Here is a 13,847-nt window from a genome sequence, read left to right on the forward strand (position 1 = left end):
GATGTAGATGAACTGGAGGAGCGTGTGCCCTGATGTGTCTTCCTATTGGAGGTGATAAGCACCAGATGTCCTCCACCCCAGGGGTGCTAGCATTTCCTTCACAAAAAAAATGTCACAGATAAAACATACAACACCTGAGCACTCTTTTTTTTTTAATGCTTCTTGAAGTGATGTTTCTGTTTCACACTGGTAGACTCAGGCTTAAAAGCTGTGGAAGGCACCAACTACTTTCATTTCCCAAATGCACACTCAAGGTGTCCTGCAGGGAACTGAAGTGCCCTGATACATCACACGGAACTTGATTTGATTTCTAGAGCATCAACAGGGACCAGCACATATATTTTTTTTGTGGTTGCGACAGCAATAGTGCAATGCTGGCTGGCTTTTTTTTTTTTTTAAGGAGGAAATAATCTGTACTTCATCTAGACTGTCAGGGGTAGCTTATGATTCCCACATTTTAAATCAATCTGTAATTCACTGTCACATATTAGTTAGTATCATTTGTCACATCTTCAAAAAGGCAAATTTTATAAAATAGGGAGGCTATACTACCTGTTCATAGAATCTATTTCCTGCTAAAATTTACTTAACTATTACAGTGATTAATAAACAAGTTGCATCAAGAAGTGGCATTGAAAGTTACATCCAATGCATTTGGCCTTTAGGGTTTGCTAAGAATGCAGCAAGGTATGAATCACTGCCATCACCTCTACTCCCTGCCTGAATTTTTTACATATTTTAACATTTTAAGTACAGCAAATACAAAGTCAAGCATACCATGGATGAAAGGAAACACCAAATCCACCACAGAGACAAAAGTAAACAGAGAGGGAGTAATTCCATGACACCTACCTGGAGAAGCTGACAGAAAAAGCTGCCACGGCTGCAGCAGAGGGCAGCCCATCATCACCCCTCTGTATCCCGGACGACTCTCCATACCTGTTCCCCCTGGCCCAGCTCTCCCCGACCAGAGGCAGGTTTGAGTACATGCCAAAAGGCTTCTGGTCTTGTAGGCCCACTGTGGGGGACGGGTTGGCTCTGTAGTGGTAGCCAGGTCCTGCGCCAACGCCCATAGGCGAGGACATGGGGCCTCCTCCATGGAGACTGCTCTGGAGACACTGCGCCTGACAGAAACCAGCGCCTTCCTGCTTCTCCTGTTTGACCACACCAGGCGTACTGATGTGGATGAAAGAGTCGCCTGGATCCTTCTCTTCTTTGATCATAACGCTGGAGAGAAGTGACCCAGGCTGCTGTTGCTGTTGACGATGAAGCTGATGTTGCTGGTGCTGTAGAAGGTGGTGGGGCTGCTGCTGGTGAGAATGATGCTGAATGGGGTGATCCGTGGCCTTCACGTTGGTACAGTTTACTCCGTTACCCACGTGAGACTTTGTTTCCTTAAGCAAGCCACTGACAGAACCACTACCCCCCCTGCTGTCATGCAGGATGTTATCCAAGTGTGCCATTTCTGAATCCAACTCAAAATCACTGATTTCTGGCAGAGAGCTAGGAAGGTCAAGGTCTTGCCAAATCTCGGTATCCTCCATTAGACGACCGCTGTTGCCATCCATATCACACGGACCAGCACCGATGTGTCCGCTGTAAGTTTCCATATCTTTATCAAGAGAAAAATTCCCCTCCTGTTTGATGTGTTGGGGGAAAAGGTCTGGCAGAGGGAGGTTGCCCAGGACGGAGGTGTCTGAAGTGCTGATGACAGAGGTGGACTGGTTGAGGTCAGAAATACTCTGTTTCAACAACGGCAAGCTGTCCTCCATGTTGAATATATCCATATCCTGTGGTTGTTGTTGTTGTTGTTGTTGTTGTTTCTGCATTCTGATGATTTCACCCTCCTTCATGTCTGACATGACATGAGGCTGAGATGACTCAAAGAGGCCTCCAAGCTCCCCCTGGTCTTTGGTTCCACCTTGTCCATTTGTGCACACAGTGGGCTGGGGCAGAGACCCAGGGCCAGGCAGGTGCATTGCAGACTGGAGCAACGAACTAGCTGTGTCACCTGTATCTCTGCCTACTCCAGCTCCTGCCTCCCCAAATGTCAGACTGTCGTCTCGATTACCGTTGCGCTTCAATCCACCCTGATCCATTTCTTTATCCTGACAGGACAGTGAGGGTGAGTCAAAGAGTGCACAACACGCAAAGAGTGAGAGAGAAAAGAGACAAGGTTAGGCTATAAAAACAGAGTCTATGCTGGATAATATGATACATATGCAGTAGCTAGTCCAGAAGAAAAGTGTATTTAAATATTGATCTTTCACAATAATGGGCTGTGAAACATTGGTATTAAAATCTGTTATGGCGCAGTTTAAAAGCACTGTCAGTGCAAGGCTCAAGTCTGCTACTATGTCTCTGCCTACCATCTCTCTATTTAAGGAAATTTTTTTTTTCTTTTTTTTTAAGAAATGACAACCGCCATATCAAACAGGCCATCCTCTTCTCACACCCACACTGGAACAATATGGCAGAGCCACAAATGGCACAAATCAGGCTGATCAGTACAGAACAGAAAAAAAGACCTCATCCATTACATAACACAAATGACTATAGTGTTCATGTTATTTCTTTGAACTGTGCCCTCCTCTCAACTCAAGCATCAAAAAGTGCAAGACATGTCCAGGCATAACTTGTGTCACAGGCAGTGCCACTGACAAGTCGCTCATGCAACCAAACATGTGCACAACAACATACATCTGTTCAAAAAGATTAACCAAGAATGGGCCTCTGGGCAATTGCAGCAGTTACCAATAACTGTCTAATAACGTTTGCAAGACAGAACAACAAACAATTCGGTCAAATCTCCGTTTACGAAATTTGAATTTTAAATAAAATGCTATGAAATTAAACACATGTAAAACTAAAACCAAATCATGTTGCAACAACCTCTGCAAAGGAAAGCTTGTGCATGTGACCGTTCTGCAGCTCACTAATTATCTGTTGATCATTAACAATGATAGTCCTATCTGGAGGGGCAGAAATGAACTACTGTAACGAAGCAAGCTGTCACTTGCGCCATTTTCCCCCCCTCTTTGGAAGTCAATACCATTAAATTAGAAAAATGCACAAATATTCGGAACTTTGTCTGCCATTTAAATGCATTAAATGTTAAATAAAACACGTATTGTAAGCGGTTAATGACGACTGGCTCACTTACTGTGATTTTTTTAAATTATTGGATTGTCTGTATTTTATGTTTTTAGCCTCAAGCAGCGGCAGTGACTTTCCTTCTAGAAGACATAAATCCATACGACAAGATATATGGTGCTATACCGTCAGCGGTTTATAGCACTTCCTTTACACATACTGCTGCACTGTGGTGCTAAAAGTGACATCTGAGCACTTGTGACGGTCCTGCTTTTTCTCTGAAGAATGATTTTTCATTTTTATCGCACTCTCCCGGTGGAGAATTTAAAAAGATTTTTTTCCCACGCCCACAATCTATAGTGTAACCAATAGCTTCCTGGATTCAGACCAGGACAACATCGAGGTTGTTGACTTAATGCAATTTAGAGAAAGCAATAAAGGTCCTTGGTTGTGTTCAAGTTGAGAAAGTTTGGGGTTTCCTGACTTGCTATACTGTACTTTTCCCAACCGCACGGCACAACACATACAGCATTAGTGCAACCTGTTGGCTGCGATAGGAAATTGCACTGATCACACGCCTACAGCCGGAGAGGCTGATAAGAAGCAATACCGTGCACGTCTGTGCAACATTTTTGTGTGTCTTGCACAAAAAAAAGACGCTTCCTCCGAGCGCTGCTTGTGATATTGTCAGTGTGTCACACGGCGCAGGGCTGTCAGTGCGCTCACAACGCAGCGCCGGGGACGCTCGTCGTCGGCCTACCCCGTAGGCACAACCAGTCTGGGTTTTTTTTTTTTAAACCTCTTTCAATATTTCTCCGGCTGTGTAATGAAAAAGTGCGCCAGTGTCTGGCAATCAAAAGTACACTGTACCTGTGGGGAAAGGAGGATGCGCTCCCACCGGTTAGGTCATCTCCCGTCAGCCCAAGTTGAAAGGAAAAAAAAAAAAATGTGAGAAATAACGCAATGTCCACACAGTCAAGCCCTCAAATAAAACCACTTCCTTGCGGTAACGTTGCGTGGTGAAATGTCAGCTGCATTTGCTGCCGCTTCTCTCCCCGTACGGCGGAACAACATCGTCCGGAATATCAACTATTTTATAACTAAAGTCAACAACGTCGCTGACATATCTGTTGGGAGGGGGTCGGTGGGGTGGGGGGTAGGGGGGCTGGCAAGATCCGCCGTCTGCGCCGTTTCGCCGATCCGTCGATAACTTTTAACGCATGTCGCCGGCAGGAGGAAAAAAGTGCTCGATCGGTCGCTCGCTCGCTATTTCAGGGTAAATCCGCAAAGAATCGTCAGATCTGCGGCACAATATTGTGCTCTTGCGCCATTAAACCCGTGAGTATTAAAGTTATATAAGACAGCCGTGCTGCCCTGGCGCACTGAACTGCAAACTCAGGCAGGGCATGGCGGACAGTTAGCGAAACGCAGTCAAGGTGCCTGGAGCGAGAGGAGCGCTTCCGTCTGGTCCTTTCACAATAAAATCTCCGCCGTTGCAGCTGTCATAATGATTTAACACAGTCACCCTGTTTATGGAAGAATGAACGTTTGGAGCTCTTTTAAAGCTGAGGCGTGTAAAATAGTGTACTGTTTTTTTACTTACAAAACGCATGGTATGATTTCATTTTTTTATTTAGTTGCTATTTCTTAAGGTAAAATAGCTCAGCTTCCTGCCATCTTGTGTTTGTCTGTGGCAACTTGGCGCAGCTGTTAGTTTGACACTTGCCGGTGAACGCCCCTTTCCCTACTGAAACTCTCTCTGCTGGGGAATCTGTCAAAACGTGTCTTCGTCGGCCACCGCTAACCTCCAGGCATGGTGGGATCGAGGAGCCAGTTATAAGTGTTAACTTGTGTTCTGCTGCAGCCTCTTCAACCACTAAACCAAGGGATTGTTGGTACACATCCCTCGGTAGCGCTTGAGTTTGGGGGTCCTTTTAACGGTCAAATAAGGTCTGAGCAAAGAGCAAAAAAGGAGGACTCTCTATTTTTTCCCTAAAGGAGAGCATGTAATCACATTTGAATCCCAGGTTTCATACTCCATTGTTATCTCAACTATGAAATGTCTTACAAATAAAAATCTCCTCCTCAGAAATGGACTCCTAAAATGTATCAGAATTGAATTGTCTGAGGTCTTGATCTACCCAGTCCACACAAAAGCAGACTGCTGACAATGCTTTGATACGCACAGTATTTAATGTCTGTGAGGGGAAAAAAAATGAAACCAGGTTTGCTTTGACATCTTGTAGTATAATTTCAGTGTCATTCAACCAGAGTTCTTGCTAAGCCAAAAGACATAAATGACAGTTAAACCACTTCCAGCAATCGGAGAGCACACTGAGATTGAGAGAGAAAAAAGGGAGCTGTTGAAGAAAAGAGGAAGCACAGACAAAGGCACAATACAGAGTTAAACTACATCCCTTTATGCAGGCTTCAGAGGCAAGAACCTCCAAACAAAAAACTGCCTTCAGCACTTTACCATTAAGGACATTAATCATTCCTCAGTCCGGCTCTTCCTCTATTCGTGAGACAGCAGAGTTGTAATTTAGGAGCTGAAACAGGGCATAGTGCTTTTCATTATAGAGCAGAGACTGAGGGATCAAAGGGCAAATTGACACCCAGTAGCAATCTGAAAACTTGAAGCATAAACTTGATTTTGTAACCCCCCCCCCAGGGCAAAGTTTCAAACACAGAAATGCAACACACCCTAATAAATAACCTGCAAATCTTATTTTTCAAATATTAATTGTCAAAATAGTTGTGACATTTTTTTTAAAATTATAAAATACAAAGACAAATTGTACGTGCCATACAAGAGGCCACGAGAGGCACAACATTGTTATTTCTGAATGGATTTTTGGAGTTATTATCTTGTAGGATAGTTCAAACGTTCCTTTTAATGCATTTAAAGGGCATACTTGAGTACTACACAAACTGACGAGTGACCTTAGACTACAACACTATTATACATTTATGTTGGTCACCTTCACCAGACCATGTCTTTCGTACCAAATTCATTTTACTGATGGTACTTCAGTGGACCAGAACAAGGACTAATTTGTGTTATGAGTTCAGCAGAGTCAGCTCAGGGTAAAGAAGATAAAGAAGAGGAGAGGAAGGGAAGTGGACAGTCCAGGCTGTGCAGACAGGCGCAGAGGCGAACCAACAGCCAGAAGAAGAGAAAAGGGAAAGGAAAGGGACGGAGGGAGAGAGGGGGGTGCAGGTGTGGCCCTCCATGCAAGTCATTCGATTAGAATGGGGCAAAGTGTGTCCTGTGCATGTGGATGTCTCATTAAGAGCTAGTGTGGCTGGAGAGAAGCAGGAGCTCCCCAGGGCCTGAGAAAACCACACTGTTCTCAAAACATCATAGGGAACACTGTGCGTTTTTAATGCTGGGTAACAATGGGTGAGCCTATTTACCAATAAATAATAAAAACACATGTGGTGCTCCATGTGCATGTATGCACAACTGGGAATTCATGGAGAAGTATGTTACTGTGGTTGTGTAATACACCTTGCTCTGTATGCATAGTAGGTTACACTAGTTCCAATGAATGCGCTGCTGCAGAGCCAACTACATGTGAATATTCATTGATTTGTGTTAAGTTTGGGTTTCAAATGTTCTTGACCTTTGGAAAAAAAAAACACACACACACACACACACACACACACACACAACCCTGGATTCAACATTTGCCTCAACAATCACTGGACCTGAGCAGACACACACAGACATACACTGTTTGCTGCCCACTGGCTTTTATAAATATGTGCTTACATTACAGGTCAAATGCATGGTTAAAAGGTCAGTTCATTCAAATCACAAGCAGTTTCTCATTTAACCAGTGATATCTAGTCATGTGGATGTTGTAACCTTTTGGTTTTATCTGCTGATATCTCTGCCACCGCCCAAACACAATGAAGGTGAAAGGAATTTTGTGCTCACAGTATTAAAAAAAATTCCTTTGAAAAACTAAACAACATTGTGTTGAAACAATGTCCCATTTACTCTAAGTAAAATTGTTTATCAGAATTACTTTTGTGATCTCTTAGTGAACGTGTTTAGTATCCTTTGGATATGTTTTCCGCTTTTATTAGGGGGTTGACAGGAAATGATGGTAGAGATGTTACCAAACTCTTAATGTCAGTGAAGGTTTTTACGTTAAAAAAAAGGGAGATGAGTCCATCTGCCAGTGGTTGGAAACAGATTTGTTTTTTTCTACTCCCTCTGCCAAAATCTGTAAACTCGCAGGTTGACCACTTGCCAAACTCTGTCTAATGAACAAGCAACTAGTGAGTCCACACAGGCCTTTTGTTCAAGCCCTGATTTGGGTAGCAGGGATGTTCAGAGTGACTACTGAAGCTCAAGCTATTGCACCTTTTTCTTTCATAAACAGCCACTCTAGAAAAAATAGGTAGATTTTATTATTATTATTATTATATATTACTATTGTTATTGTAGCTGCTGGTGCAGTTATTCTTAAAGCTGTTAAAGTGTAATGTAACAATAATGTAATATTTAATGTCTGCATTGCATTTCTTCCTAAAAAACAATTTTCCCCCACCTCTTTTTGCACCAAATTAACAACATTTGATTTGACAAAAAACATTAGCATAATTTAATCCACTCCTAGACTTGTATTAACTCAGATGTCATTAAGTCAGTGAACTAAACTTGTAACTTAACAGCACTAAATTATTAATTGAGTGTAATGTTCTCTGTAACATTCACACTCTTCCCCAAAAAGATGCAAAATTCACGAAGCAGGACTTTCGTAACACAATTGTGTTATGTAAGACATTGAGGAGGAAGCACAGTAAGGAAGGAAGAGTTTCTTTTAAGAAGGAAGTACAGAAAGGAAGGAAGGATTTCTTTTTAAAGGTGAACAGGCAGTTCACACCCCTTTGGTATTTCTTCTTTGAGACTGGGGCTGTGCTGAGTTAGACAATGAGTAGGAAACATAGAAAGGATGGAAATGGCACAGCAAGGAAGGATTTCTAGACAGACTACAAAAAAACAAGTTATTACTCTGTGTGATGTGTGAGTCTGTGTTTGTGTGTGAAAACTACCCAAACAACCCAGAAGCAGAAGCAAGTCCGGGAATCATCCATAAAGAGAGTTCTGCTTGGATATGAAATGTCTGGAAATCATCTGACTCGAATCAAGGCCTTATGAGAACTGATCCATGTACTGAGCTGTTGTTTATTGGATGATATATTTTGTCAGCTACATGCCTGATTTAAGAATGTGAATGTGAATACCAAGGCCTTTAAATATGAGGCTTGTACATTAAGGAGTGTTATATATATATATATGTCTAAATCAGAGAAAAATATATGTCTTTGATTTGCTCGGAGCACATGCTGTACTGTAGCTCCTACATAATCAAGCACAGCTTCTGTCAGACAGGAAGCCTGGATGATAACTTACCATTCCAGGATGGCATTTGGCACACGTTCCTCTGTCTGCGTTGACATACAAAAGAAAGTGTACTTATGCTTATGTAAGTGCTTAAGTGCTTTCACACGTCGCTCCACGCCTACAGTGTCTGTCCATCTTATCTGGATTAAACTGTAGTTGCAAATGTTTTTTAACGTTTTGTAAAGCCAAGATACATGAGACAAAAGATGGGTGTGCCAAATAGGGAAATACAGTGAGTGTCACACAGTTTGGACAATCACAGGAAATCTATTTTAAGTAAAGGCAAAGCCAATTTAATCCAAAGCACTGGTGGAATGTAACTAAGTAGACCTACATTTAGTCAAGTACTAAACCTACTACAAGGAGTTTTTAACTGGTTATGAAATAGTCTCAGTTTAATACTGATGCCTCTATATGACCTACAGCACACAAGACCATCAGTGAGAAGATTGGCCATTTCTGTAGATATATATATATATATGTATATTGAAAGTTCCTTGTTGCTGCTTTGAGTACAATTTTGACCAATACAATACTTGTGCTTGAGTATTCACATTTTATGCTACTTTCTATTCTACTTCACTATACTTCAGAGGGAGATGCACAGGTATAGTTTGTATTGACTTGATTAACATTTTATATGCATAAAACATGACCAGTTTTAAAAAAATCATTGCTATACTGTAGATTAGACAGACCAACCATATAATTTGTTACCTTGACAACGCTGAAATACTGCTTAAAAGTTCACATCAATGAACTAATATTTATATTCTAATATAAAATATAAATACATTTTGCTGCCAGTGCATTTGTATTATTACTTCAGGAGAGATTTTGAATGCAGAACTTGTAATGGGATGTTTTTTCATTGTAGTATTGCTTTTACGTAAGTAAAACATATCACGTCTTCCACAAAACAGTATACATACAGTAAAATTAAAGTTAGAACAATTAAAAAAAAACAACAATAAGCTTTAAAAATCCCAGTCTACAGAAAAAAAGTTTTTGGATTTGATACTGTGAGGGAGACTATTTTATAATACTGGAGCAAAAACAATAAAAATATGATCCCCTTTGTTTTGAGTTGGCACCACAGAACATTTAATACATTTTTGTCAACATTTGAAGAAAACATGTTATGTGACAAAATCAAACCATAAAAAGTTCTCTTCTCTTGAATGGAAAGATCACAAACTGAAGTCTTGTACTGTAACCAAACATAAAGAAGAGCGGACTGGACTGATGAGCAGCAAACATAATGTATGTAAAGGTGTTCCGTCACCAACCGTTATAACATGACAGTGGGCCATTAAAATAATCAAGGCAGGAGACAGTTTGCATTTATATACAGTCACTTTATGGACAATTCTTTTTATTCACATTAATTACAGTATATGATTTCAGTTTTTTTTATATGCGTGTTCAGTATTGTGTGTTTTTCATTGCACTTTTATAGATGTTATTATACTGCCTCCACCTTGATACCAGTGTTTTGTGTAAGGATCTTTCGTGTAAGGTAGCAGTCCTAACCACAGTGGCCCGTGCTTGATTCCAGCCCGGGGCATCGCATTCTCTCTCTGTCTCTGTCTCTCTCTCTCTAAAATGTCCTGTCTATCTTCAGCTGTCACTATCAAATAAAGGCGCCCCACTTTTGTATCAACCTATTTTAACCATAAATCAGTTTTATAAAATGTGTATTTCAGCTAGAGCCCATTTTTTTTAAAAGCCATCCATCAGACACTCAACTGTTGGTTGCAATTATGTTTCACGTCAATCTATAGCTTTACAGAAGTGGAAGACAATGACAACCTCTCTCTTAATCGCACACATTTTCAAATTTCCCTATAACTGTAGCACAGCCTGTACTATTATGGTACATTAAGAGATAATTACTGTAGGCTCCTGTAGTACAGTACATTAACCCATTTCATGTTACATATTTGCTCCTCAGAATTGTGATTCAAAGAATTGGATTGCTTGAACGTGGCAACTTTACCTCACACTCATTAATATATTTTGTTGTCACTCTTGTGACATTTCTGGCCCACAGCGGCAATAACTGTATTGTGTGTATAACCTTGCATGAAGAGTGAGGCCTAAAGACTCAAATCTCCAGTATCCGTATCTGCTTTGCATAAGGCACGAAGCTAACCTTCAAGTCAACTGACCACAGTGACCTTTGGATTCAATCGTTGACAAGGCAATATGATCTATTAGCTGCAAAAGAGGGTTTTAGAAGAGATCAGCCCACAAACACCAATTAGCTGACAACAAAGTGGCTGCAGAGTGGGCAGGTTTTACCATCCACAGCCTGATTTGCCAGCACTTTGCTTTTTGCTCCCAAACTAAGCCATAATGAATGTTAATTATAATAATGTTGTTAGTAATAAGTTGCTTTTCGTGTTTACTCAGGTGAATGATCTTGTTTGAGATTTTCACCCAGCAGCTTTGTGCTACATGTATATGTGAATAAATGTTGTGTTGATACAGTGAATTCAGGACACATCTTTCTTTCTGCATATGCTAGGAGGATTTGTGGGAGTTGAGTGTTTTGAGTGTTGACTCTTTATATGCTGTATCCCTAACTGGTATTTAAAGATGCAATCTAAAATTATTTACATTGTAAATACCTGTAATAGGATTCACCTGTTCTTGCACTATGTAACTTCGGTCTCTGGAAGGGGACAAGTGCATTACACTTTACAGGAGTAGTCCCACACACCAACTATGTCCCAGATTTGGGTAAAACTGGATCATATTTTATAGAGAAAATGTTTTCTGGTTTTCCCTCTGATGTCTTCTGGCTGCTCCACTTGAGTTTCTTGATACTAATTGTTAAAGTAAGGGCAATGGAGCTCAAATCACCAGGGGAGTGTTGGTATATTTACACCTCCAGCAAAAGAGCTTTGGACCATTGGGAGGTTGGAAAAGTCAGCACAAGGGGGAGCCAGTGGGGAATTCTGACACGGAGAGCAACCATTGTCGGGCCAGAACCGGAGTTGGGCATGAAGGCAATGTAACAATGGCCTCTGCGGACATGGCAGAGGAAAAGGACGATGATGAAGAAAGCTAAGAAGAGAAAGGGAGAAGACTACAAGAAAAGAATAAATCTCAGAGTGGCTTTCATTGGTGAGGGCTCTGTGTAATAAAAGGCTACGAGACGACAAGCTGGCTTTCTTGTTTGCTATGTCTTGTGTGGTTGCACTTGCTTAATGTTTGGTTGTTGTTGGCAAAGTTGTTGATTGGCTAGCTTTTGGTCATAAGTAATCATAATGAATGCACGTGTACAGCTTTCCATATTTATGACAGTGGTTTTGCACTGAAACTGGGGTAGTCAAATTGCATACCAAATACTACATGGTGTTGCTTTAACAGATCTCCTATTGTCACAAAGAACTGTGCTGTAAACTTGCTCTTCAAATGTTTTATCAGGACATCCAGTCGGTGAGTTCACTGCAACCAGGTTAACTGAGGTGGAGGGGCTGTTTACATTCCCCATGAGCAAACTCTTGCATTCATTTCTAGTATGACTTTTAATCAGATAAATTGTACAGCCCAAAACAGACAGGGACTGATTGAAAAGAAGGACAGAGACACAGTGACATGAGCAGGAAGGAAAATGAGTTCCACTCTAAGTATGCCCTGCGTGTGTGTCATGTCTGCATGATGCCAGTACAGAAAGTAATTAGTGTCCTTAACATAGCACAGGAAGACAGCTTTATATTAGCGTTATATTAAATGCAATATCTCTTATATAGGTAATCTCTTCCTAAACCAGAAAACTCTATTTGGATTTCTAGATATATGATGTTAGAATGGCAATGGCATGTGTTGCATGTGACTGTGCAAGTAGTGTGTGTGTTCCTCATCTTCTGAACAGAAAATTCTGCCAGCCAGAAGCCACCCCCTACCTATTCTTGCACGTAACACTAGTCCTTGCCTGCATCTACCCAATCATTTGCAAACTCAACATCAATCTAAACAATAGCACGCATGAGCAGGTAAACACATAAAAGATAAGAGTCTGGTATGTGTAGTGTACAATTATAAACAGCTGGAGGGAAAAAACAGCCAACTGCCACTGCTGCTGTGCATTTAAAACAGCCGTGTTGAGAAGGGACTGTAGATTTCCCAAAGGATGTTGTTTTGGTAAAGGCAGATTTAGAGTCCTTCGGGGCAGGGCATTACTCATAAATGATGTCTGTTTCTCAACATTCTGTAAAAGAAGAAAATAAAATAGATAAATAAATACAGCCACAGAATACATCTATAGCTGCACAGTAATCAGCAGTGATAGATGTCAAAGGAACCTTGTTATTTAGGTCGTTATTCATGGACATATTCTAACAGCGAACTTTTTACTTACTTAATGTGTTAAGCTAAAAAAAACAGAACACTGGACATTAAGCTGTACAGTCATTAAAAGAGTACAGACTCACTGACTCACAGACAGGCAGACTCACAATAAATCGATCAAAGTTGATGCAGCAGAACCAGACTTCAACTTTATCAACTTTTTTTCCCACGCTTTCTTCTATTTTTGTCAAAACTTGGCACCTGTTACCCACAATGCCACTCAACTGCTGAGAGTTCAGTCAGATATTCAGGTGCGTTATGCTAGTAGTTGCCAGTAGTGGTAGCCTCAAGTACAGATGAGGAGCAGGTTATAGGTCTGGTAAACTAATTTCTTTGTAATTCCACACCACCAGATTTCTTTCTTTTTCAAACTTCTAGTCCTCAGCCCCAACCTCAATCACTTGAGGCAATTGATCAGACTTTGCACACCTCGCTCTGGAGACACAAAAGGCTTTATACAACTTATTTTTTCCACATCCAGTATGCCAGTGTAGACCTGCAAGCAGACTTTGATGTATAAATTTGATGCTCCCCTTTAACACTGAAATCCCTCTAGTGGACTCTAAAAGCTTGCCTGTACTTGCTCCTGAACAATCAGGCCAAGCTGAGTCTTAACATCCCTTAATAATGTACTCACTTTAATAATCCAGGAGCAGTTGTTATATCCTTATGTTTTCTTCGCTCTTTCTTTTCCTTTCACTCTTAACTATCTAATAGAGCCAAAAGAAATACTCTAACAAGGCCCTTCGGAAGTGGCCTTTCGAAAGGGTCAGGGAGCATGACGTTGGTTTTGGAGAATCTGCTCTAAAAATGTCTGACAATTACTAATTGAGCTTCCAATCTGTAGTGGAGTAAATGTACCATAATTACAAGCTGGTTTTGGCATCAGCTGCTGAAACTGATGAGGCATTTTAATATCTCCACAGCTTGGAATGCTATTAAAAGTATGTGACCTACATTCAGTAATTACATAGTC

General features: G+C 40.9%; 1 protein-coding gene across 2 annotated transcripts in view; it reads right to left on the reverse strand.

Moving 5' to 3' along the window:
* The window catches only part of LOC118331297 (glucocorticoid receptor-like), a 61,489-nt gene extending 56,979 nt beyond the window's left edge, over positions 1-4,510 (reverse strand). Inside the window, exons 1-2 of one of the 2 annotated variants that reach the window (XM_035666120.1) lie at positions 3,964-4,510; positions 853-2,108 (exon numbers count right to left, since the gene is read on the reverse strand). In XM_035666120.1, coding sequence (XP_035522013.1) covers positions 853-2,099 — 1,247 coding nt within the window. In that variant the 5' untranslated portion in view covers positions 2,100-2,108; positions 3,964-4,510. The remainder of the gene's footprint in view (positions 1-852; positions 2,109-3,963) is intronic. The other variant, XM_035666119.1, reaches the window with a different exon arrangement.
* Positions 4,511-13,847: the final 9,337 nt, after the last annotated feature.

This window comes from Morone saxatilis, unplaced genomic scaffold (assembly GCF_004916995.1).
Source record: "Morone saxatilis isolate NCDOM2014 unplaced genomic scaffold, NCSU_SB_2.0 Contig20, whole genome shotgun sequence".
NCBI classification, from domain to species: Eukaryota; Metazoa; Chordata; class Actinopteri; family Moronidae; genus Morone; species Morone saxatilis.